Genomic DNA, 26,520 nt, shown 5'->3' with positions numbered 1-26,520 from the left:
ATATGTAACAAACAAGAATCGAATAATTTGAAGAGAACCTGCCCAAGGGATTCGTGATAGGATACAGCAAGAATCCCACCAGGGTTACCCCTAGGTGGCATGCTTCATCAACCCCAATGATGAAGCATGTCACCTAGGGGTAACCTTGGTGGGTGAGGGGTCTCTAGAAAAAAAGTATTTTTTTCTAGAGAAGCGATTACAGCGGTTTCTCGCTGTATCCTATCACGAATCCCTTGGTCAGATTCTCTTTGAAATATTTCATTCAATATGCAGCAACATATTTGTGCCCTTTTATGGTAAGCCCCTTCATGAACATTTAACAGACACTCAGAGAATAACTGATCAAATTAGCATCACTAAGGCAATAGGAGCTTTAGAGAAGCAGACCCTAGCATTGGAGTAACCACAGACCCTAAGAAAAAATAATCAGCCTTGGTTCAAACTCCTTAAATGATCTTTAACCCTTTCGATGCTTATGACGAGCTCAGCTCGTCATGATGCACGGTTGAGCTGTGCTGATGACGAGCTGAGCTCGTCATAAAACAATGATAATGATAATAACTCAGCATAGGAGGGGAAAACACCTAGCAGCCAAGGTGTTAAATCTGATGAAAAGTCATCAGCGGATAGAAGAAAAAGGGTCTGACGACCAATATAGCTAAACAGAAAAAAAGGTCAACGTAAATATTAAATTTTTCCTCGTGGTCATCTCTTGAAATCCCCCTCTCCCCCTGCCCAACCCGCCCGCCGCTCTTACCTGCAGCGCCCGCGACTGGTCTTGACCATCCTAATGCGCAAACCATGCTCGGAATGCAGAGGATTTTTGGCATTCTATTGATGAAAAAGACGCTGACTTTGACGTATCGTTTATAAAGAAGTGAAGGAAAATCCTGATACTTATGGTAGAGTCCAACATTGCTAGGTCAAAGCTATTCCTTTATGTCTCACCTCAGCAGCACACCTCTTCGATCAATGTCTCCCTATAGTGATTGCTCTCCCTCACTAGGACAATATAGTACAAAGACTGATATGCTATAGAATGGTGCCAGCTGACATGAGCTAATTCTAAACTCAACACACCCATCAATAGAAGCAAACGTGGCTGTTACAACGAAAATATAGCATTTAATATCAACCCAGGGTGATGTACATCTTCATGAAGTGTACCTGCTTTTTAGTCAAAATTTGAGGAAACACGTCAAAGGGATGCAGATGAGTTCTTCAGGAGGAAAGGGGGTGATAGGAAGGAAGCAGCCGCAGAGCATGGACCAGTTAGACATTACTGATTCGGTATAGGGCAGATGTGCAGAGTTAAGGGTGTTACAAGGGAGTATTTATGGTGAATCATGAAGTGACAGAAAGCGATTGGGGAGCTAATGTACGAGAAGTGAGAGGATATGGATATGGGTGGTTCAGAGTATGACTGATTCTGGGAGAAGCTAGTATTAGTGCAGCAGGTGCATTGCCACCGTGGCCTAAAGGTTTGAGGGGTCCACTGCACTTCTCAAGCTCCAGTTCCTTTTTTTTTTAGCTTTCAGATTTTTTTACTCCCAAACCAGAAGATGGGGGTCCCATTTCACTGGTCTACATTATTGCCAGTCTCATCTACTCAGCCGCAGAGGCAAGCGTGCGAAGAGATGTGATCAGTAAATCAGAAATGACAAAGGACTTGTGGAACTGAGAACAGCTCTCGCCAATCTCATGGGGTGGAGGAGTGAACTGAATGGGTGAGTATTTGGAGGAAAGCAAGGAGTGAAAAGTTCACCAAATGTGAGGGTTCCAGTGCTTTTAGCGTAGATGGTGAATTACTGTGGAACAGTTCACAGATGTCTTTAAATATTACTTTTAGATATTGTTAAAGGTGTACTAGGTTCCAAAGTGTGTTTTGTTTGTACACTTTGTGAAATATTTCAAAACTTTGCAAGGTTAGGTTTGAAAAACATTGCGCTGAAAAATGCAGAAAAAGTAGGTTTGGCGGGCAACGGTTCCGTCAAACCCCCAATTTTTGGAGGGTGAATTTACTCGCAAACATGTTTTGCTGGGAAATTGTTTAACAACAACGTTTTTTGCTCTGGAAATCTCGGCTGCAGCTGACAGCCTTCGCCAAGTTCCTGAAACGCTAAATCAACTATGCATAACTGTGTGTGAAATTCAAATGTTGCACACCCCTATATCATTGTCCCTTTCTTATTTATAATAGCCATTTTTCTCTGCCCCTCTATGTTTCCGATTTAAATAAAACTTTCCTCCAGCATAAACGTCATATTCCGATGGTTGACTGTATCCAGCTTCCGGTTTGCGTAGAAACGTGATGAAGTGACTGCACGTCTTACATACTTCAACCATAAACAATCCTTCTAGAATTCTTAGCAGAGCGGACGTGCTTCGCTCCGGTTCTATTTACCCTCTCCTTTCATAAAAGGAAAGTGTTGCATGATTCACCGTCCCGCGTCCTTAGCTCTCTATAGCAACCCTGTAAGGCCTGTTTATTTTGTGGTTATCCCAAAGCAAACACGATGGGTGTGAGAGCCCCTAATGTACCCTGGGTTTCTGCAGAGTTTCCCTATTCAGGGCTCAGCGGCTCGTCTAGACGGCACCATGTGTAGGTTTCTGCTCCTGCTGTGCCTCGGCCTGCTGCTGGTGCAGCCAGTCTTTGCCCAAGGTAAGTGAACTCCTTCATTCATCACTGCTCAGCAGTGCTTTAAATGGGCCGGTACTGTCAGGTATTTAGTGGCCGATTTACAAGAAACTGACGCATCTGTAGAGATGCGTCACTTTCCCTGCGCCACCCTGAGAAACCTTTGCGCCACCATGTATTCACAATTTTTACAATACGGCGCACCATGTCGCAAGGATTGACAGATGCGTCAGAAATTCGGACGCCTCTGTTGGGGCTAAAGTCACGCATTGCTGGAGTAATGTTGCAGGCACGAAGCAACTCCAGAAATGCATTTTGAGGCCTATTCCCACTACACTGCGTCACTCCTTACGCCCACTTCAAGCAGGCGTAAGGTTTTGATGCAGTGGCGTCCTAGAAGTGACGCAGTAAAATCTTGTAGATTTTACTGCGTTAGTTCTACGTAGCTTTCCTGTGTGGGAATGCCCACCCTGCATACATTATACCTGACGCGGGTATAATGTAATGCAGGGCTTTACAACGTGACGCATCTCCCTAGATGCGCCACGTTGTAAATTGGCCTCATTTTTTACCCTGCCACTGCACCATAAAAGTGATGCAACGGAGGTGCAAAAGTGTCGCAAGGGGCTTGTAAATCTGCCCTTTAGTACCTGCACTTTTTTGTTTTGAGAGGGAGAGTGACTGCAGTAGAGAAATACTTTTAACTGGATAGTACCACTACTTCTCAAAAGCAAGTAGGTACTCTGGTAGATGGTACCAGCGCTTCTATATTTCCATTTCGGGTACTGCTGTTTGGGTAACAAAAGGTCTTAGAAACTTAGCCCAACCAGGATTGGAGAAAATCTAATTTGCAAACTGCAGACTAAATGAAAATTTCCCTAAATGTGTATAGCTGCCTTTTGCTTAGGTTGGCGCTATATAAATACTAGCTACATACATAAATGCAAACAAATGTGTATTGTGCCAGAGAAATGTGAATGAATGAGATGAAATTAAGAAATATGCAAGCCACTGGAGTTGGATATTGCAACTGTAACAATTTCAGCATAATTATAGAATTATGCTGCATTTATTATATAATCCATTATCTGCTGCATAAACGTGTTTCTAGCTCAAACACATATCTCACTGAAAAAATGTGCCACACATACCGTGACAAACCTTTTCAAAGCTTATTTGCACTAAAGCATGAACAAATAGGAGCTTGCTCATTCATGTGCAAGATGAGCAGATGTATTCACCTACTGAGCTGAGTATCTATTTTTTTTTATTTCAGTAATTTTGTATTGAAAATAAAAAGCATATTTACATGGTACAATGCAATTCTTGGGCACTCACCATTACCGCTAATCTACGTCCTTGTCATTAGTGAATTGAGACATTCCACCTGGGACGAGGAGGGAATAGATTAGCGGTAATGAGGATTACCAGTAAATAATATGTTCATGACCCATGACTGGATCACACCACCTGGTTCTACCTGAATACACTTCGGGATATATTCACTATGATTTACTTTTTTTACTAATTTACTTTTGCGCTGGGAAATCACTTGAATAGCACTGCTTTGCATTATTTAGCGCCAAGTGAGCGTTCCATGAGCAGTCCCATGCACCCACCCAATGTTTCTGACGCAAAACCCTATTTACTAAAGAAAGTAGGGTTTTGCTTAAAAAAATAGTGCCAACTTCAACCAGGCGCTATCACGGAGAAATGCTTTTATTTCTCCTTTCTTTTCTGACTTTGAATATGTGCTGCACTGTACAGAACACATGCTAGGTGGGAAACGTTTTGAAGTTATTTTAAGCATAGTACTGAGTACTGGTAGGGCATCTTTCCAGTACAAAACCTATGCTAGACTCACTCAGATACCCTTTGACTATGGTGCACGGCAGCACATTTCTGCGCAGGCGCTAGAGAGAGGGGAGGAGAATGCCATATTTTTGTAAATATGGCGCTCTCCTCACGCAGTACAGGATTTGCGGCTGCTGCACTGCTCTGCGTGACACTTTAGTAAATCTGGGCCAAATTGCTCATAAAATTGTCTAACGAAACTTGGAAATAACTTTAAAAGGCTGGGATTGTGGGGTGGGGCGGGGGAGGGGGGGTATGCCACACTGTGCATACACAATTTACAGAGAATCATTTTGTCTTTGTAATAAAATACACAATTTGCATCACCAGAAGCAACTTCTTTTTCGTTTTTTTTTTTTTTTTTTAAATAACCACAATAGAATACAGACATTTAATTTGAGAACAGAGCATAGCATTGATCTAAACAGGGGCCATGCAAATACTTCTTAAGCAATTTGAAATATAATACACAGTTATTCCATGTGTTGCAGGTTTCACTTCTCTTTTGAAGTAATCACAGTAATATCCAGAAAAAAGAAGAACCTGTTTCACGTAAAAAGTAGTAGATCTGCCCTCGTAGACTTAGGTTTACGTGTGGGCACATATTGACTACTTTTTGGTATTCACCATTATTGCAGCAGTAAACCTGGAGAGCTGTGCCAGGTGCATGTTTTCAGACATACTATTGGGAATGTCCGGTCACTCTCCCTGGGGGCTCCTACTCCCCGAAGCAAAGTTCGCCATAGCGGAGAAGTTAGCACAGGGGAAGGGAAGCACGCTGTGTTAAACGCACACTTTTTATCTCCAGAGGAAATCACTATTCCTTGGAGAGAAAGCACCCAAAAATATTTTGACACCAAATGTGGGGTGTTGCGTTCTCCTTCCTGCCCTGGAAATGTAGGGGCATATCAACAAGGGGTGGCGATAATATTATCGCCGCTTTAGAGCCCATTTTCGGGCGAAAAGCGACGATAATATTATTGCATAATCAACAAGGACACGCTAGCGCATTTTTCCTTGCAATAGCGCCCCTTTTCAGCACGCCTCCCATCGCATTGCTAATGAGATCCAAAGGAGGCGTGGCTGACAAGACTCCCTTGGGAAAATATTGCTAACCCCCCTTCGTCATATAGACAACGAGGGTTAGCAATATTTAAAATCAGGTTAAGTATGCCTTAACGCAGTAATTTAACGTCTGTTAAATTCCTGACTAAGGCATCCCTAACATGGGGGGTGGATTGTGTGGCTAAGACCACAGGCCCTATCATCTAGGATATCGCTGTTTTCCACCATGGAAAACGGCTATATCCCCACTATCGCTGGAATTTTTATCACCTCAGCAATGCGCGTTGTTGATAACCCGCTAACCGGCCGATAAATTCCAGAGATAGCCAGCGATAAATATGCAAGCGCTAAGCGCACTTTGCGATATTTATCGCCGGCCCTTGATAATATGCCCCTTAGTTACCCGAGTCTCTGCTCATTTGAAGGGTGTTAAGGGGTCAGAGAGGAGTTTGGGAATTCCCTCAAAAGTAAATGTTTGTGGGTATTCCTAAACTTCCATCATGTTACAGCCACTTCCACCCCGTGTAAGAGACTTACTACTGCAGATTTCCACAAACTCATGGCAGAGAAATCATTTACAGCCCCCATGAATCACTGTCAGGGGCAAAAAAGGTACATTTGATCGTAATCATATGTGTGTGCCCAAATGTACCTTTTAGAATAGACCCCTTTGTATCCATGAACACTAAACACATTTGATTCAATCATGGCCCATGAAAAATACCTTAATCATTTTTATATTAATATCCTAGCATTGATAAAGAAAATCTGCCTTCCATAGTAGCTGCCTGAACTGAAACCTCCTCACTTTCTAGGAAATAAAAAGCAACATATGTGGGATAGTGACACTATTTTATACATAAAGTGTAATCTATCTCTTTGAACCTTCTAAAATGACAGTTAGCATTAATGCTGTAAATGAAAAAAACATTGTGGGAACATTCTTTAAAACAACTTTACAATCATGTTTTGCATAACAACCTGTGGTTATGTCACAAGTCATACACTGCAGAGTTACAGCCCGTTACCTGCAACACAACCGCGACAAGGTAAATATTCATTATATCCCACAGTGCGGTCAATTGATTACAGCATACACCAGTATTTAGGCATTCAACAATTTGTAAGAGATATAATTAGAATTGGTCGTATAATCTTCATCATTGTTGATGGCGCCATTCACCACTTCTGTCTTGGCAGGGAAGCCCTGTTGATGCAATTTGTCCTTCCCAGCCCGATCAGGTTTACCAGGTCCATGGGGGACTGTCTGCTCCAGTCCAGGTTTTTTCGTTATCGTTCTTTTTATTGAAAAAGGAGGGAAAGCTGCAACAAAATAAAAAATCACATCATTTCAATCTGTATATGTATTACCAAGGGAACCATCAACTATGGGGATCATTCTTACGTATTGTCGCATCCCTGTTGCACGCTCCAGTACATTGTCCACGACATTCAGCTCTCCATTGAATGCTGATCAGGTCGCTATAGGCTTTCTATGTTGGCTAGATCCTTTCCCATTTTTTTCGGGAGTCCTCTCCCTTTATAGATGGATTATCATTTTTGCACTTGCAGTCTTGTTTATACCATTATAAAACCAGGACTACAAATATCATAATGGAAAAAAAATTCTGGACTGAAGCAGGTATGCCTTCAGGCACCGTATGGGGTGACCTGGGCTTCTGAAACACTCTTCCCTGTCTTTGCATGTCTGGATCCACAGACTTGCCGTGTTGTTTGGTGCCCTTTGCCTCATCCACCGAAGAGCTATGTGATTTTTGGCACGGATCAGTGATAGTCTCTTTAAGTGGGCTCTATAACTGGAATCTTGAGGCACTCCATTGGCAACACTGAGGGATACATGAGGAGTGCTGCCCATTGATGGTAATTGAATCCCAAAGCACCTTCTTCCAAAATTCTTCCTGAATGGTGTTTTGGTGTTTTGAACTGTTTTTGTTGTAGGAGGACAAGTCTGATGGGCATGTGGTTGGTTCCTGTCTGAAGTGGCAAGGTGGTAAATAAACGAAGGAATGGAATTACAAATTCCATCATTCCAGCTAGATCATGAGTCCAGAAAACTTCAGCACTGCAGAGAAGAGTTTGGTGGAGTAAAACCAACACTGCTGAGCTCTGAAGCCAGTGGCCATTGCCCAACTTGACCTGTTTTCAACCTGTAAGAGTGAGGCTCTTATAAGGGCCCGTATGCCACTGCTGTATCCTGGCCCGTAGGAACTTCTGTGAGCTGTGCCGATCCTCAAAGCAAGGGTCTGTGTGCTCCTGCACTTGCTGGTACACCTACCTTTTTATTTAAATGAATCTTACCTGATTGTCACGTACAGCATGAGATGTTAACAAAGACAACGCCTTTAGCGGCTGCTACTGGACGGGGCTGGCGGGGGGATTAATTAATAACAAAAAAACGTACCTTATAACAGCCGTCCAGCCGCCGCCTTCCCCTGCGTCCTCTTCCTTCTTCCTCTGCAGTGCAGTCGGGACCAGGAAGCACCTGGCACACAGGCTCCCCTGAGCCAAACACAATGCTGCAATGCAGCGTTGTGATTGGTCTGAGCGCTGTGGATCGGTGCTCAGACTCGAACAGAGAGCCTGTGCATGTTCCTGACCAGGCTGTGTAATCCAGCCTGGTAGGAACATGCAAAGTGTGCACGAACTGTTTGGTCGGCCCAAGAGGGCTGGCCAAACAGTTCATGCACACTTTGGGAGTGCAAAACACTCCTCCCCTGCACTGCCCAGCCCTGACACACAGGCCATTGACTCAACAGGGAAAATTATTTTTCCTTTTTGCGCAGTGGAACAATGCTCCTCCGCCTTAGCAAAGGAGCCGCCATTGAATGCCTTACATATTTTCAACACTGTTCTATTAACAACAGAATGATCAAAGAAATAAAGAAGAAAACTTGGTGGAGGCAGAACATTTCCTATAGAAAACTAATGAGCCCTAATTGTATATAATGGGGCATAATTGTAACAGATAGTCATCCTAAGCAACCTGCAATTGGGGGTGCAACTGCCACATTAACGACAAACTGTCCAGGACCACAATGGTTACAGAAACGATCATTAAGTACAGTTGCCAAGAAACAAAAGTGAAACAAAATAACATCAAATTTGTGACCGCCAATAAGTCACCCAGTCTTGGCATAGCAAATTGGTTCAGGATTTTTTGTTGTTGAACCTAATGCAAGGTCTAGCAACAGGAAATCCCATTTAATGTCTGTTAATGTCCTGCCCACTCTCCTATGGCTCAACATGTAGCTCTCTTTTTCTGTGGTAGCGCACAACAACAATATTGAGTGCCAGGTAGCAATATTCAGTGCACTTGGACAATGCCAGTTCGTAGCTATCACATGCATGGCCAGTAACAGGGTCAGACCAACAATGAGATTTCTAAGCATTATCACAGCGGATGAATCCCAATAAGACACACTTTCAGGGTTTTTAAATTGTGTCTACCATTCATGGCCAATAATTGATTGCTTATACTTTTCCAAAAGATTTCAAGTTGCGGGTATTACCATGACCTACGAAAGAATGTTACTCCAGCAACCCCTCATCTGGAGCAATCATGTGGGACACAAGGGTACTTTTTGTGTAGCTGTTTGGGTATGAAGTCTGTTTAGGGTTGGTGACAGAATTTAAAGAGTTACATTTAGTATTTATCAAGACTTTAGCCATTTTTTCCAGTGCTGCAGACTAATCTAATTGTGATATATCTGCAACCAAATCTGTATCCAATCTCTCTTTCAATTCCTTTAAGTCTTGCCTATCAGATTCCCTAAAAACTTGATATAAGAATGCGACTAACTTCTCTGCTCCTCGTGGGTAAGCAATGGAAGTTGCATCACAAGTGCAGCAGGTTCTAACACCTCACACCCCCAGGTTAAGTTAACCTCAAGGTCCATCGATGCTTGAGTTAAGAATGAGCCCGGTGAGAACTCTTACTCTGCCCTTATGTCAGAAAAGTCATGCATGGTCCTAGATGCTTATAAACTGCAGAAGGCACTATAGGGTAGCCCAGGAGTATATGCTACTTCTAAACCAAATCTTCTAAGGCATCTGTTCCAGCAGTATTTTCCACCTCGAAGCAGGCAGAATAGGGCGAGACGGGTGCAACCAGAGCCTAATCAGCGGCCTTACATTCAAAGCCTTTAGAAATTACTGAGCCTTGATCACAATCATCCCACCAACCATTGGAGCTATGCTGCCAATAGTAAGAATCGCAATCGAAGGTAATATGCAGTTCCTCATCAATCAGCAACTGTTGTATGCCCAAGGCCACTGTAGGGCTACTGGTCCCCCAAAACAAATCTATCAGCTCTTTATTAGGTTCCTTGCACACTTGCTTTCTAAAGACCACAGGATTGTTGAAAAAGCAGTAAAGCAGTATTGGCAGTAGCACTGCCTTGGCCATGACTACCTACCCATTGTGGACGGAGAGGGGTCACTTTTATATAGAAACTGAAGCCTTAATTGGTGTTAAATTTGCAACCCCAACAATCTGGAAGTAATGTGTACCCACTGCCTAGCCAGTCAAAGAGAGCTATCAGTGTATGTGCACTCCAGCGCGAACAAAACAAGTCCGCTGGTCTCCTTAGTTTTTCACAGCATTCCGGTGCAGAGGGGACCTTGCCTGGTTATTCGGCTCCAACTGTTCCTGTTGGATCAAGACCAAGGGTGATCAACTTGTATGGTTACTTTCTGAAGTGGCATGGTGGGGAAAACACAGATGGACAATAATGTGATCCTGAGTATTTGCCAGTGGCTGAGATTAATTTGAGCATTATATCAATCACTCTTTTGTATTCATCACAGCAAAGCAGATATAACGATCTGTGTCTCTCCGCTCCACTGATGCACTCCCATCCCAAGTGCTGTGAGTGTCTGTGCCCTTTATGCCATCGTGCATAAGTGCCCCATTGCTAATTCATCTCCCTGTCCAGTGTGGTGGAGAAACCAAGAGAGAGGCAATTCATGGCAGTTTGATGCCCCTCTTGAGCTGTCCCATACACAGCACAACTAGAGCTGTGAGGCTCCAATCACAAGGTCCAAGGAAGATAACAGGTTGTGAAGTTCCTCGCTTTACCAGACACTGTGCTTTTGGCTCACCAATTAAAACCGTGTCTCAGCTGTTAGTTGTGTGTAGAGTTTCCGAGAGCTTAAGTTAGCTATAGACTATACGCTAACATGACTCTGTTTCTGAAACCATCGACTGTAAATATACCACTCTAAGGGTCTGTCAGCCTTGAAAGTTGGACCTCGGTACCTAATGATCATCAAACCTAAAGAGGAGATACTTGTCAACTCAGTGAACTCACAACTGCTACCTGCTTAATATGTTTCCATGGGCAGTGGCAAAACGTGTTACAAGGATGGGCTAATTGCCTGAGTCACACAGGCCCTGGATACCTGTCCAGACATCTTTCCATTATTCATTAGCAACTCCTTCACCTACATCTGCCTCCCAATTTGCCTTCACTGATGTTCCTGACCAACTTGGTGGATACAGTAGTGTTATTGTTATACTGAAGAAAGGGCTTAGTTATCAGTTCCTTTGGAAACTCCGTTCGCCAGGCTGTCACAGACATTCATATCTGTGCTTGTTTAAAAAAGACATGTTTAACTTCCTATATGTGCCTCATTTACCTATGATCTAAATTTTAACTCAAGAAGCAGACCCAATGCTTTAATCTTCATGATTTCCCTTTCTGGTAATATAGTAGTAGCCACATTCCAGATTCTTAAAGGGGGCAATATGGAATTTAGCTGTAGTATTTCCTTCCAGAAATGCTCATACAAGTTTAGAATGTATGCTTGTGATTTTCAAGGCAGCTGAATTTGTGGGATTCTGGTCCTGAAGTAATATACTATTAGACTCAGTGGTGGCTGGCAAGTAATGGGGGTGGTGAGGCGGGAGTTGAAAACAACAGACATACATTTTTTTTAAAACACTTACCTCTTCCCCCGTCACTCGACCGTCATCTGTCCGCTTCTCTTCTTGACTCCGAGTCAACGTGGTGATTAGTCTGACACCGTGGTTGGCGTTCAAATGGGGACTATGAGACTTTGTATGTTCCCCACCAGGCTGTGCATTACAGCCTGGTGGGGAACATGCAAAATGCGCATGACTGTTTGGCCGGCCCAAGCCGTACGGCCAAACCGTCATGCACACTGAGAGTGTGCTCACCACTCCTCCTCCTGTGACCCCAGCACTGCTCGCCCTAACCGAGCCCCGTAGCTTCAAAATAAGAGTTATAATAACTTTATTATCATTTTATTTTGTGAGCAGTGGGGCGATGCTTCTCCGCCTTAGCGGAAGAGCTGCCCCTGTTTAGACTTTAGGCTAAAAATGTGTTTTGTAAAAATATTGCTGCCTCAGTCAGAGTGACCCGTGTCACTGAGTTTTCTAATTTGGGAAGCTAGGGGAACATATCAATGTAAAAGTACGATCAGATTTTTTTGGGTTCAACAGGGGCACTTATTTTTGATACACCAAGATAAGACTGTCAATATTTCCATAGAAATAAGGATTATCAATATATCTACTTCTACGAGATATTTGAGAATGCGTTAGCCAGATAAAGTGCAAGTTTTCTTCAGTGAAGTTGTTTTTTTTTGCTAAAAAACACTGTAGTACAATTTGATATCTAGACCCAGCAATCCTGTGTTTTGTCATCATAAGGGGATTAGTCTACTTAATCAATTTATTCTAGGAATTGTTCGAGCACATAAAGCAAACTGATTTGGACTAAAACCATTGTATAGGACATTAATAGATGGCGGTTTGCATTCACACTTTTAGAAATGATTACCAAGCAGCTGCTCAACAATTGTGTAGATCATTAGATCCCAGATGGAGGGTTTTGCATAAGAATATTCTAACCATATACATGCACTAACAGCCCGTCCCGACATTGTCCGGGTATGAAATAGAATGTGTGCAATAGGCAAGGGAAAGGTATTTTGAAATCTTGCGGTAGACAACATTTTTAGCATGAAGTGTCACAATAGTTAGGCATGTGTGTGCAGATACTGTGTGTACCTCGGAGTAAGAAGTATTAGCAGATGCCTCTAGTGTGCATGTACTCCACTTCCGAAGGTAAGCATGTGTGAAAGTGCCTTTAGTTGTAAATTTCGTGTCCCCGCAGGCACGCTGAATCGCGTCATCCCCCGCTTGAGGCCCGGCTCCAGTTTTGTTTGATGTTGTGCTTGTGGTGTAAAGTCGTTGATGCAGAGAGTTGAGTGGGTGACAGCGCGCGCTGGAGACGCTGCGCGTGTGGGAAAGTGCAGTCACTTCAAAGGTTAGTGTCCCAGCAGGCGCGCTTAGTGGCGTCATCCGCCGCCTGAGCCTGGCTTCAGCCCTGGTTGATATTGTGCGCCTGTTGTCAATTCGTTTATGCAGAGAGTTGAGTGTGTGACAGCGCACAGGAGACGCTGCAGTTAGTGTCCCCGCAGGCACGGTCCTTTATGCAGAGATTTGACTGGCTGACAGCGCGCAGGATACTGTGCAGTTATTGTCCCCACAGGCACGATCAGTCGCGTCTGCCCCCGCCTAAGCCTGGGCAATTGCCGTGCCCATTGACCACGCCCCTTGCTCCCGCACAATTGCCACACCCACGCCCCAGGCCCAATGCACACGTTTGTTTTCCACACGCCCTCAAGGCACGTTTTTTTTCTTTGGGATGTGCCGTGCGATTGTTGCCGTTTGTCTCGCCCAGTGGCCACACCCCTTGGTGCAGCGCAATTGCAATTGCCGCGCCCATTGGCCTCGTTCACGCCCCCAGCACACGCCCCCAGCACAACGCACACGTTTAAGGAACGCTTTTATTTGTCGTCATGCCGCTCCCCGCCCATGCCCACGCCCACAAGGGACTACTTTGCTGGTAAGGTTCTTTTACCTTTTAAATGTATATGGTGGGCATCTGTATAGCCTATGTCCTTCTGCTGCAACTGCCCTTTCCAACGCTGTATTGGGTGTTGTGATTGGTGCTGTGGTTCCTGAGATTACCCGCCTCAAAGGCTTGGGCTCTCTCTTTATAATATTAGTATGGATATGGATAAGAGTTCTTGGTCATGAAGATGGATTTTTTAAAAGATAGTGAAACTAAAGCGGGTTGAATTTATAATATTATTAGAAGTCTAGACGGCCTCGATATATTGAAGCATGGCACTGTAAAATCATAGAACGGACTGTGGATTCCTGTGTGTGAGCCACGTGCTGACAAGTCATAGTGAAACAGTTAAAGCATCTGTGTTATACCCATCCTTTCAAACCGTACAATTATCTAATACACTTGAAAATATGTAATGGATTAGTATTTTCTTTTAATTGTAATTAGAACATTCAAATGGCGAGAGGTCCATTGAAGCTGTGGATCAAGGACAATAATGCCTGATAGAGGCCTTCTGCTTCAACATTCCAATGTTTGTCTTTCTGTTTCTCCTTTTTTAAATTTAGAACATTATATCCTCAGTGGATGGAACACTCTAATTGAACTATAGCCCTTTTGCATTGGGCTATACTGTCTCTTTAACCCGCATGATGCGGAGGACAGCTCAGTGCAGTATTCCGCTGCAGTCCTCGTGTGCTAAGGACTGCTCCAGGCCATCCTCGCACCCGAGGCAGGAATCCCTCTAGTGCAAGCACCGGGGGGATTTCCTTTCAGTTATTTTTAGCCTTGGGAGCAGGGGAAGAGCTTCCCCAGCAGCATGAGGCATTTATTGTTAGCCTTGGGAGCAGGGGAAGAGCTTCCCCAGCAGCATGAGGCATTTATTTTTAGCATGTAATGAGGTTTGGCATGCATTGCGCGCTGACGTTATTACATTGAAAGTGAAAATGAAATGAGCTGATGGGGGTCATTCATTTCATTTTCAGATGGCATATCTCATCTGTGATGTCTATGGCGCAGGTGTCTTTGGAAAGAAGAGAATCTCCCCTTTCCATTGGTACCATTCCCTGTGGATTCGATGCAGGGGGCGATCCCCAAGCAGAGATCCACCCACTAGACCCCTGGGACTTAATTTTGAGGGAGGGAGTGGCCCCTTGCCACCTCGTAATGGGCTAATGCACTACCCCTCCCCAAGGCCCAAAGACTTTCTGACCCACCACCTCCCCCCCCACCCCCGGGCAGATTGGAGATTGTTCCATCCAGTCTTACCTAGCGGGGGCAGAAAGCCTGCTAGACCGCTAGGGATAGTTTTTTTTAGCAGAATGTGTGGGGCGGCCCTCTCAAGCATTTGACATTGGGCCTACTCAAATGGCCCCTAGCATTCTTTCTTCCCCTTTTCAGGGGGAAGATAGGAGGTGTTTTCCTCCAATCTGCCCCTGGCAGGGGACAGAAAGCCCTCTAGAACACCAAATATTCAATTTGGAGGGGGGAGCACCCCCCATCAATGGGCTAGTGCAGCTCCTCTCCTGGGCCCAAATGTCTTTCTGCCCCCCCACCCCCTCCCTAGGCAGATTAGAGGGTCCTACCTCCAATCTACCAGCTGAGAGGGGTAGAATGTCCACTAAACACAAGGGATTTTGTTAAATGCAGAATGGGTAGGGCGGCCCTCCTGTGGTTTCGGACTAGCCCTCACCCACCCACACAACCCCTAGCAGTCTTTCTGCCCTGGCAGAGACAGATAGGAGATGTTTTCCTCTATTCTGCCCCCAGAGGGGGGCAGAAAGTCCACTAGACGACCAGGGATTATATTTGGAGTGGGCGCACCCCCCACACCCCGAGTAATGTGCCAATGCTCCAACAGGGCCAAAAGTATTTCTACCCAACCAGGGGCAGATTTAGGTTGCTCCTCCAATCTGCCCCCGGTGGGCAGAAAGCACACTAGGCACTAGGGAGTTTTTATTTTTTGCTACAAGGTGTAGGACTGGCCTGCCCATCAAGCCTTGTCCATCTCCATTATGACCCCAAGACTAAAGCATCCCCATCTTTGTGGCAAAAAGGGACATTTTCATTTTAGATGCTTCTTTTTATACTTATGAGTAGAAGAGTTGTGTTAAGCCCCAATATCATCCTACTTTTATGCTGAATGGCTTCACTTTTCGGGCTTGAGTCAGCTGCCACCTGGGGAAACCTACCAAACTCAGACATTTCGGAAAATTGGACATCCAAGGGAGTTCAGAGTAGTATGCCTTGCGTAGATCCCACAAAGTGTTCTTACCCACAATGCCCTGCAAACTACAGAATTTGCCTAAAATTGCACATTTTCCTTGTATTTCTGTGATGTAAGCTTCCAGAATCAGCAGGAATCCACAAACTTCCAACGACCCAGTGTTCCCCCACTTGTACCAATAAAAAAGCGACCCCACTTGTGTGTCTTGGCCCAGTGGCCTTGACAGGCACAAATGGAACAGGGTCAATGAGAGTCACTCCACAAGACTCCCAGATGTCCTGCGGTTGTTGACGATCGACATACTGCCCCGGGGGGTCTCCAACCACATGCCACTATATGTCCAACTATACGTCCCTGTATCTACTCTTCGGCCAATTTGGCTTCTTAATGCGTGGCATCTCCAAGACCACAGCAGCTTGGATTACATAGGACCAGAAACCATTCATACTTTGAGACAGTGAAGTCTGCCAGACTGATTTGCATATAGCCAGGTTCTGAGCTGGGATGGTGCAGTGAGCTAAATAACGGTGATGGATCAAGCCCTGATCTTTGGACTGGGTAAGAGTGGTCTGCTTAAGTCAGACACTCTGTTCATCACCACCCCTTTTTCTGGAGCACTTTGTTGGCAGCCAGCAAACCTGCACTCCGAGGCCTGCTAAAGAGGCACATCCGAGGTATGGAGAAAAGGAAGCTATTTATATTTATTTTTTTATTTAGTGTATTTTGTTATTGCGCACAGATACCCCAATGGGGTGTCCCGGCGCTCCTGTGCGATCTTATGCAGGATTAAGTGTTGTTTAGAGCATATTAGAACTCTGAAGTCCCAAATCCTCAAACAGGAGAATCGGACACTGCAGGCTCGATAGGCGGTTGACGGTGGCAAGGACACAGGTCGACAGCTCTCACTGGAAGAAGCTTGCCAATGCTGGAGAGTGTCAAGTCATGACAACTCTCGCTGGAGAAGGGCCGCCGTTGTTGGAGAGCGTCAAGTCAGCAAGTTTATGAATATGGGAATACATCTAGGAAGCTTCCCAACTGGTTGGCCACCAGCAAGTTTGCTTCCAGGGTGGTCCCATGGATCAGTCACCCTGAGGGGTGAATGTGCACCTACACTTCAGAGATTTTGAGAGTGTTTGTATATTACTATGAGACGTTGTATGAGTGTAGGCAGAGGCCACCTCACAAAGTCAGCCACCCCATCTTGAAGTAGATCCTGTTGCCCTCGATCCCCCGGTCCTTTGCCAGGGACTTAGATCAGTCCCTAATGGCTGAAGACATTAAGGCGATTTATCTGATATGTCCCAGGGTAAAACCCTGGCCCAATGGTTTTCCAGTCGAATACGACCGGAAATTTTAGCCCTCCTGTTACCACACCTGCTGGCTTTCTATAAGGAAGCAGCCACAGTTGGAGCCTTTCCCCTGGAGCTAGATAGGACAGCTATTCTGGTGATCCCCCAAAAAGGTAATCTTCCTGAAGGTTGTGCCTCCTATAGACCGATCAATGCAGAGATCAAAGTGTTTGCCAAGATTTTGCGCAATCGCCTGCGATGGACCCTACACTATCTCATTCACCCAAATCAATGTGGCTTTATGCCGGCTCAGAGCACCTGCCACTGCATCTGAAGAATTCATGTAGTGCTTTCTCAATCACATGCCCTCCAACACCAGGCGACCCTGCTACTGATTGATTTTGAAAAGGCCTTTTGATATGGCTGACTGGTCTTTTCTGGCATTCTGCTCCCTCCTCCCCATCCGTAGGGGCACCCGGAAAGTTTGCCCCTTTCTCCTCTACTGTTTTAGCTGGCAATCGTACCCATGTCTAGACATATATGTTGCAATGCATGTATACGGGATGAGCATGGGGGATAGGCCCTGAGGAATGAATAGTGCTATATGCAGATGACATCCTCTTTTCTTAGTAGGCCCGTGTTGCATAACTCCTTGACATCCACAAAGAGCCTCTGAGTGAATAAAGTGAAATCCCTGGTGGTCCCAGTATGGGGACCTGAGCTGATGCAATTGGTGGTTGGCGAACCCTGTTCATCTCTAGTTATTCCAGTATCTAGGCTTCCACATATCCCTGCTCCCGGAATTGACATGGAGTCTTGGCTCTTAACCTGTCTCCTCTTGTGACCAGTATGAGAAGGGATCTACAGAGGTGGAGACAACTCCCACTACATGAGATGGGATTGGTAGACCTCTTTAAATGATGGTGATGTCACGCTTCCTATATGACTTTCAGAATTTTTCTGATCCACTCTCAAGCCAGTGGTTCCAGCAACTCAACTCTATGCTCCAGAATGTTTTGTGGGTGGCCGGATGGCCCCGCATAGCAATGGCAGACTGTAAGAAGTCACCCTACAATGGTGGGCTAGTCATAATAAATTATTGGTTTCTGGCATATCGGGTGGTAATAACCTTGCTGGACTTGGATACAATAATGGCCATACTGTACGGGCCAGTTTCCCGTGAGCCTTGTTGGTAATGACACTGGCAATATTCATCAGTTGAAGAGCAGCGCTCCTTCTAATGGGCTGGGATGGTAGATTGATGGGAATGACCAGCCTCTGGCAAGGAGACTATATGACATTACAACGCATGCATTTACATTGCATGCTTTTACAACGCAGTCTTTACATCGTAACTACCATTACATTGATGATTTTACAACTCATGCCATTACAACGCATTTTTTAAAACTACCATTACAATGCATTCCATTACAACGCATACCATTACAATGCATAATACTTTTAGGGCAACAGTAATGTAAGTGTTGGATAGTGTAGGGGTAAAAATTACTATTCCAACTCCAGTGACTCCAAAAATAGTAGGGTAAGTGCTGGATAGTGTAGGGGTAACATTTTCCAAGTGTTGGATAGTGTAGGGGTAAAAATTACTATTCCCACTCCAGTGAGTGCTACAGTAGGGAAAGTGTTGGATAGTGTAGGGGTAAAAATTACTATTCCCATGTACCCCAAAACCCATACCCACCCTAATACTAAACAATTTCCATTACTTACCTTATAATGCGTTGTAACGGCATGCGTTGTAATGGTATGGGTTGTAATGGCATTCTCTGTAGTGACATGCGTTGTAGTGACATGCATTGTAATGGCATGCGATGTAAAGGCAGTTGCGTTGTAACAGTCGCGTTGTAAAGGTAGGTCGTTGTAATGACTGCGTTGTAATGGATGTTTCCCAGCAAGGGACATGGCTGCATCACACCGCAGGATTTGAAAAGTTCTCAAAGTGGAACGATATAGGTATTACGCATCTTGGAGTTGTATGGATGGGTGGCCACATATAGACCACACCGAGACCAGGAAGACGGTCACCCAGGCCCTCGTCACCAGCCGACTGGACTACGGCAACGCCCTCTACGCCGGAACCACCGCCAAGCTCCAGAAGAGACTCCAGCGGATGCAGAACGCCTCAGCCAGACTCATCCTCGACATCCCCCGGAGCAGCCACATCTCCGGACATCGGAGAGACCTACACTGGCTCCCCGTCAACAAGAGAATCACCTTCCGTCTCCTCACCCACGCACACAAAGCCCTACACGACCAAGGCCCGAGCTACCTCAACAACCGCCTCAACTTCTACGCTCCCAAACGCCACCTCCGATCGACCAACCACGCCCTCGCCGCCGTCCCCCGCATCCAAAGAGCGACAACAGGAGGAAGGTCCTTCTCCTACCTGGCCGCCAAGACCTGGAACACCCTCCCGACCGACCTTCGCCTGACCCAAGACCACCTCTCCTTCAGGAAGAAACTCAAGACCTGGCTGTTCGAGCAGTAGCGGCACCCCACCACCCCCCAAGCGCCTTGAGACCCTCTGGGTAAGTAGTGCGCTCTATAAATGCCTTGATTGATTGATTGATTGATAGACGTTCCAAGAATTTCAACAGCAATTCCAACTGTCACACACCTAGTTTCACAAATACTTACAGCTGAGGCATGGCCTCTTGGCCAGCATCCCTCCGGATACGGACATCTCATAATTCAGTCCTCTTGAGGATAAATTGCTAAATGGGAAGCTCCATAGGGAAGCCGTATCCCAGATTTACCGCACCCTAGTTTTCAAAGCACCGGACCATTTTGTCAGACTGAGACAGATCTTTGAGGTGTGGGTGGACTGGCTGGAGGACGCAGAGTGGAAGGAGTCAGGATGGCCCCCCGAGAACTCGCCAGTACCACCAGGCTCAGACTGATCCAGCTAAATTACCTGCATTTTACATGCATGACCCCCCCAGAGGTTAAACATGTGGGCATAATTTCCAAGATGGCCTGCTTCCGCTGACTCTTGCCAAACGCAGACATTTCATGTGGTGTGGGCTTGCCCAGTGATAGTCCAATACTGGGGAGGATTGAGCGAGAACTCTCCCACATCCTGAACCGACATTTGATACTCGCTGTCCAGGTGGCTCTGCTGGGCCTGATGGAGGACTTGGGTGGACTGAGGATGGAGAATGTTCCTTGGGATAGCAACATTTATTTATTTTTTATTTTAAAACATTTATTTTGGTGAACATGACCCATAAGGGTATCAGAGCGATTTACTAATGATCAGAGAGAAGAGACATTGACAGCAAACAACAGCATAATCAGGGCCAACATAGGATGTGGTAACTCCCCCGTACAGGGAGGGACAACCTAAATGATAAAGACCGACAAATCAAAACAGGCGAGTAATAATCATGAGTGTAGTCATCGTGACATGTCATGCCCAGAGAATAGAGTTCCTGGGTTCCAGGGCTGAAATGTGTCCATCAACAGCTGTTTAACTTCCTTCTTGAAAGATGCAATTGAAGGATTTAGTCTGATTTCAGTGGGCAAGTTCAAGTTCAAGTTTGAGCATTTGTATAGCGCACTACTCACCCAGAGGGTCTCAAGGCGCTAGGGAAAGGGGTATATTATTTGTCGAATAGCCAGGTTTTCAGTTCCTTTCTGAAGGAGATATGGTTCTGAGTAAGGCGGAGGTGGGTGGGGAGTGAATTCCAGGTCCTGGCAGCCAGGAAGGAGAAGGATCTGCCACCCATGGTGAGTTTCCGGATGCGCGGGACTGCGGCGAGGGCTTGATTGGACGATCTTAATTGGCGGGTGGGTTCGTAGAAGGACAGTCGAGTGTTGAGGCATTCAGGTCCTAGATTGTAGAGGGCTTTGTGAGCGTGGGTGAGAAGGCGAAAAGTAATTCTTTTGTTGACGGGAAGCCAGTGGAGGTCTCTTAGATGACCGGTGATGTGATCGTGGCGCGGGATGTCTAATATGAGTCTCGCTGACGCGTTTTGGATGCGTTGGAGTTTTTTCTGTAGTTTTGTTGTTATTCCGGCGTAAAGTGTGTTACCATAGTCCAGCCGACTCGTGACCAGTGCATGGGTAACAGTTTTTCGTGTCTCGAGGGGGATCCAGCGGAAGATCTTTTTGAGAATGCGAAGTATGTTGAAGCAGGAGGACGAGACGGCGTTGACTTGTTTGGACATCGAGAGAGATGAGTCTAGGATGAAGCCGAGGTTGCATGCATGGTCTGTGGGTGTGGGTGCTGTGCCCAGAGCGGAAGGCCACCAAGAGTCATCCCAGGCTGAGGGGGAAGATCCTAGGATGAGCACCTCCGTTTTGTCTGAGTTGAGTTTTAGTCGGCTTTGTTTCATCCATTCGGCAACTTCTTTCATGCCTTCGTGAAGATTGGTTTTGGCGGTGTTGGGGTCTTTGGTGAGGGATAGGATTAGCTGGGTGTCGTCGGCGTAAGAGATGATGTTGAGGTTGTGTTGACGCGCGATGGAGGCAAGAGGACTCATGTAGACGTTGAAGAGGGTGGGACTGAGTGAGGATCCTTGAGGTACGACGCAGATGACTTCGGTGGCTTCTGAGTAGAATGGGGGAAGTCGGACTCTTTGAGTTCTTCCGTCGAGGAATGAGATGATCCAGTCCAAGGCTTTTCCTTGTATGCCGATGTTGCTGAGGCGTTGTATAAGGGTGCTGTGGCAGACTGTGTCGAAAGCGGCGGAGAGGTCGAGTAGAATGAGGGCCACTGTTTCTCCGTTGTCAAGTAGTGTTCGGATGTCGTCGGTTGCTGCAATGAGGGCGGTTTCGGTGCTGTGTTTGGCTCGAAATCCGGACTGAGAGGGATCGAGGGAGTTGTTAGATTCAAGGAAGGCTGCGAGCTGGCTGTTGACGGCTTTCTCAATGACTTTGGCAGGGAAAGGGAGGAGGGATATGGGTCGGTGGTTTTTCAGTTCTGAGGGGTTTGCTGTGGGTTTTTTCAGGAGGGCGCTGAGTTCGGCGTGTTTCCAGCTTTCTGGAAAGGTGGCAGTGTTGAACGAGCAGTTGATGACCTCGCGGAGTTGGGGTGTGATGATGGAGTCAGCTTTGTTGAAGATGTGGTGGGGGCAGGGGTCAGAAGGCGAGCCAGAGTGGATTGAGTTCATGAGGCGAATGGTGTCTTCAGTGGAGATTGGGTTCCAGGCGCTGAGGTTGTTAGTTGGAGGAGTGGGATCTGAAGGGGGTGGGGCGGGTTGATCGCTGGGAGAAATCTCGAAGCTGTTGTGGATGTCGGCAATTTTGTTGTAGAAGAAGGAGGATAGTGCATCGCAGAGGTCTTGGGAGGGAGTGATGTTGTTGGATGCTGCGGTGGGGTTGGGGAATTCTTTGACGATGTTGAAGAGTTCCTTGCTGTTGTGAGTGTTGTTGTCGAGACGATCCTTGAAAAAGGATTTCTTGGCGGATCGGATCATTTGGTGATGTTTGCGGGTGGCTGTCTTGAGGGAGGCCATGTTGTCTGAGGTTGGGTTTTTTCTCCAATTCTTCTCCATGGTGCGGCATAGCTTCTTGGATTCTTTAAGTTCATCATTGAACCAGGGAGCCTTTTTGCTGGTTGAATCCATCTGGTGCTTTTTCAGGGGTGCTAGTTCGTCTGCGCTGTGGTAAATCCATTGCCTGAAGTTGGCGGCCGCTTGGTCAGGGTTCATTGATAGGGTGGGAGGGTTTTGTTTGAGTGATGTGAGGAGTTGGTCGGTGGTGATTTTGTTCCAGTTTCTTCGATGAATAGGTTGTGGGCGGTTGTGAGTCAGGGTGGTTTTGTAGCTGAAGTAAACACAGCTGTGATCCGTCCAATGGAGGGCTGTGGTGCGATCGAAGGAGATGTGCTTGCTGGAGGTGAAGATAGGGTCGAGTGTGTGTCCGAATGAGTGAGTGGGGGTGTCAACAAGTTGTTTGAGTCCAAGATTGGCCAGGTTGTCCAGAAGGGTGGTGGTGTTGCTGTCGTGTTTGTTTTCAAGGTGGTAGTTGAGGTCTCCTATAAGAATGTAGTCAGTCAGTCAGTCAAAAAACTTTATTCGGTTAATTAAAACCATAAAAGCAGTACATGATACATACAATCAAATTTTTAAAAAACAATTAAATAGGTGGAAAGAAATGATTGCTACTCCTTCTAAAAACAAAAGGAAAGGGGACATTCATTATGAAAAAGGGATTTGGTAGATACAGGGAACACCTAAAAATATCAGCATATGAAAGACATTCTCGCCAGAGTTTATACAGAAAGTCAAATTTGAGGATTTAGTGGTGCGGCAGCTCTTAGTTTTTTCTGTCTGGCGGCTGCTACTAAAAAACAGGCTACGCCATATGCAACTGGCACTGAGTTCAACATCTGTAAATATAGTAATGCTGGCCGTACCTGAACGAAATTCAGAGGTTTTAAGATGGGGACAAGGAATTTTTTCCGCGGCACCAAATAGTGCTCACAGAGCATGACCAAGTGCAAAGTGTCCTGTGTTGAGAAACAGTCACATGTACAGGGGGGAAAATTTTCTGGTGTGCCCCAATCTGTGTGCGTGCCAAGGATGAGATGGATCAAATTAAATCTAAACCTTATGAGCAGAAAGCGATGGTAGGGCTTTGTAACGTATTTTAAATAAGGTTCCATCGCTGTGGTTGTGGAAAGTTGAAAAAGTAATCTGACCGTAGGTTTGCTAAGTTCAGCCGATTCTCTTTCGCAATCCAACAAAGTCCGAAAGTGCTGCTTCACCCACTTTGCATCCTCTTTTTTGAGATGTTGCGGTAGAGAGTACATTTCCGGACGCCCTAGCCTCGCACATGCCGCTCTAACATATGCCAGCCACGGAATAGTATGAGCTTTGTCAAGAGATATACAATCTTTAAGGATGCAGTGATTCAGGCTGATTTCTTCATTTGTCCAGGTTTTGATCCAGCAAAGTACTGGGGACATTTTTAGAAGATCAGAGACATAATCCATGCCTAGTTCATTATGGGTTGAATGTGTGGGGGAAGATTTCGGGAGAGTCAGCAGGGCCCGTATAAAGTTGTTTTCGGCAATTTGTATGCCTGGAGTTGGAACATAGCCCCAAATGTCTGCCCCATAGGAAGCGATTGCCAAACATTTGGCTCTGTAGATCCTGGTCATAGCTTCCATAGGTTTCGAGCCCAATCTTTTGGAAAAGCTCAGGAGTGCTGTTGTCGATCTAATGACTCCATTTTCCTTGAGTTTCATTTGTGGCTTCCAAGTTCCTCTCTCGTCAAAAGTGACGCCCAAATAACAAAAGGAGGGCACCCTCGAAATTGGTGAATTGTTAGAGCTGAAAGATCTAATCTTCATATTTTTCTTTCGAGAGCCAACGACCATAACATGGGACTTGACGGTATTAATTTTTAGATCAAGCGCTTCCATGAACTGGCCGTAAATGGTCCAAGAGTTTTTGAAGACCTATGCCAGTCCGCGCTATAAGGACAGCGTCATCCGCGTATAGGAGGACCGGAATAGGTAGCCCCCCCATACGCGGGATGTCCTGGGTGGCTGGGTTCAGAAATTTCCCCAAGGCGTTGATGTACAGTGTAAAGAGAAGAGGGGCCAGGATGCACCCTTGTCTGACCCCTCTCCCTGATCTAAACTTTGCTGTACACCTACCATCCCTTGATGCCCTAACAGACGCAAACAAATTAGAATGAAGGTCATGTAAAAATCTAACCAAAGTAGTGTCCAATCCCAAATTTCGTAAGATGTTCCATAATTTCGAGCGATTAACCAAATCAAACGCGGAGGATAGGTCCATAAATCCCAAATAAAGAAACCCCCCCTTCACCACAGTGTATTTGCTGATGATTAGATGAAGGTTCAAACATTGGTCAATTGTCCCTCTGTGTGCCCTGAACCCGTACTGCAAATCTGAAAGGATCCCGCTCTCCTCCAGCCAAACCTCCATTCTGTGCAGGATGACTCTGCCTAAGATCTTGACGGCAGAGTCCAACAGAGAGATTGGTCTGTAGCAGGCCGGGTCCGCCCTATTCCCTTTCTTGAATATAGGCACAATTATAGAGGTAGACCAGGATGGTGGGAAGCCAGCTGTCGGAATAGCATTAAAAACGTTGGTTAAAATTTTAGACCAGAATTGTGGGTACTGTATATAGAGATCTGCTGGTACCCCATCGGGTCCCGGGGCCTTGTGTTTGCTGGTATCTCTAATCGCCCTTTCGACTTCCATGGTGTTAAAATCCATAACCAAAATGGAGTGGTCATGGGTTTTGGCAATTGAGGCAGGGACTGTAGACTCATAGATTTTGCCAAAATGGGCTAGCCATCTGTTATCCTCTATGACACAGTCCAAATCCGTTGGCCCATTGTCAGAAAAAAAGGGCTGATTTACAATGGCCCAAAACTTTTTACTGTCTCTCAGCACCTCCACAGATAATAGGCTATTCCAAGCTTCCTCCTTAATTTGACTTTTGCGATTATGGATTGTGGTTTTGTATTCCCTCCTTAGCTTGGCCACTAATGACGTGTCTCTGGGTTTTGTTTAATGGCTTTCAGCAGAGCACTATGTATCCTCGAACATTCCTTGTTGAACCATTTGTGGGTCTTTGTGTTCCCTTGCCCAGCTGACCTTCGTTCCAAATTCTTACTAATCCTGGAGCAGATCTCTTCATAAGCTGTCAAGACCTTGGGGCCCTCAGCAGTTGGGTCCAGACACACTGCCATACTGGCCTCCGACTCTTGGGCGATTGAATGAAAGAATTCCTCTGGAACAATCATCTCCCATTTCAGGCGCCTTCCCTGCTCTTTAGATTTCAAGTCCTTTGGGGCTGCCATATTTGGCGGGCTGCCAGTACGGAAGCAATCTAGGTCCAAGGACAAGAGGACAGGATAATGATCCGATGAAATAAGGTCAACCACGCTGTACTCATGTGCCTTTGCCAGGGCCCCATATGACACAAAGATATAATCTATGACTGTATTGGCACCTCTCCCAACGAAAGTATGGGCTCTAGGCTCGCTAATGCCTTGGTCGAATTCGAAGAGGTTTAGGTTAGCTAGAAGGAACTCTAGGTACTCGCCTTCGGCTGTATGCTCAAAATGAGAAATGACTTCAGGTGGTATATCCCCGTATCTATCATTAAAACAACCTCCCTCACAGGGGTGTATGTTAAAATCCCCCAGAATAACCAGTTCCGGGAGGGTAGTGCAATCACTCCTATAGGCTGACAAAAAATTTAACAGAGAAATCAGATGTTCATTTACAATGGCGGACTCCTTTGAATTATAAAAATTAATCAACAAAAAAATCTTGGAGTTAGGGAGGGTCCACTCCACCGCAAGGGCATTTGTTAATGCGGTGTCTATTTTTTTGAAAACCCCAACTAAATCCAGGGAACACAAGGTGAGTAAACCACCCTTTGCTCTCCCTCTTATGCCTGGAACTGCCGGAGTAGAAAAGCTGCAGAAACCATCCAGGGAAAAGGAATGTGTTGTATCCCACGTTTCTTGAAGTCCTATGATGTGATGTTGTTTAATGAATCTTTGCCATGTTGGGTCTAAAGCCTTCG

At 45.7% G+C, this 26,520-nt stretch overlaps 1 protein-coding gene across 1 annotated transcript in view; it reads left to right on the top strand.

Annotated features, from left to right (window-relative positions):
• Positions 1 to 2,536: 2,536 nt before the first annotated feature.
• LOC147692577 (cadherin-related family member 4-like) overlaps positions 2,537 to 26,520 on the top strand; it is a 422,868-nt gene continuing 398,884 nt past the window's right edge. The window contains exon 1 of the mRNA XM_086938792.1: positions 2,537 to 2,662. Within this exon, the coding sequence (XP_086794918.1) occupies positions 2,599 to 2,662 (64 nt within the window). The 5' untranslated portion in view covers positions 2,537 to 2,598. The remainder of the gene's footprint in view (positions 2,663 to 26,520) is intronic.

The sequence above is a fragment of the Lissotriton vulgaris genome, chromosome 9, assembly GCF_964263255.1.
Source record: "Lissotriton vulgaris chromosome 9, aLisVul1.2, whole genome shotgun sequence".
Classification (NCBI taxonomy): Eukaryota; Metazoa; Chordata; class Amphibia; order Caudata; family Salamandridae; genus Lissotriton; species Lissotriton vulgaris.
The sequence above is the reverse complement of the archived record's forward strand: the minus strand, read 5'-3'. Positions and strand labels throughout refer to the sequence as shown.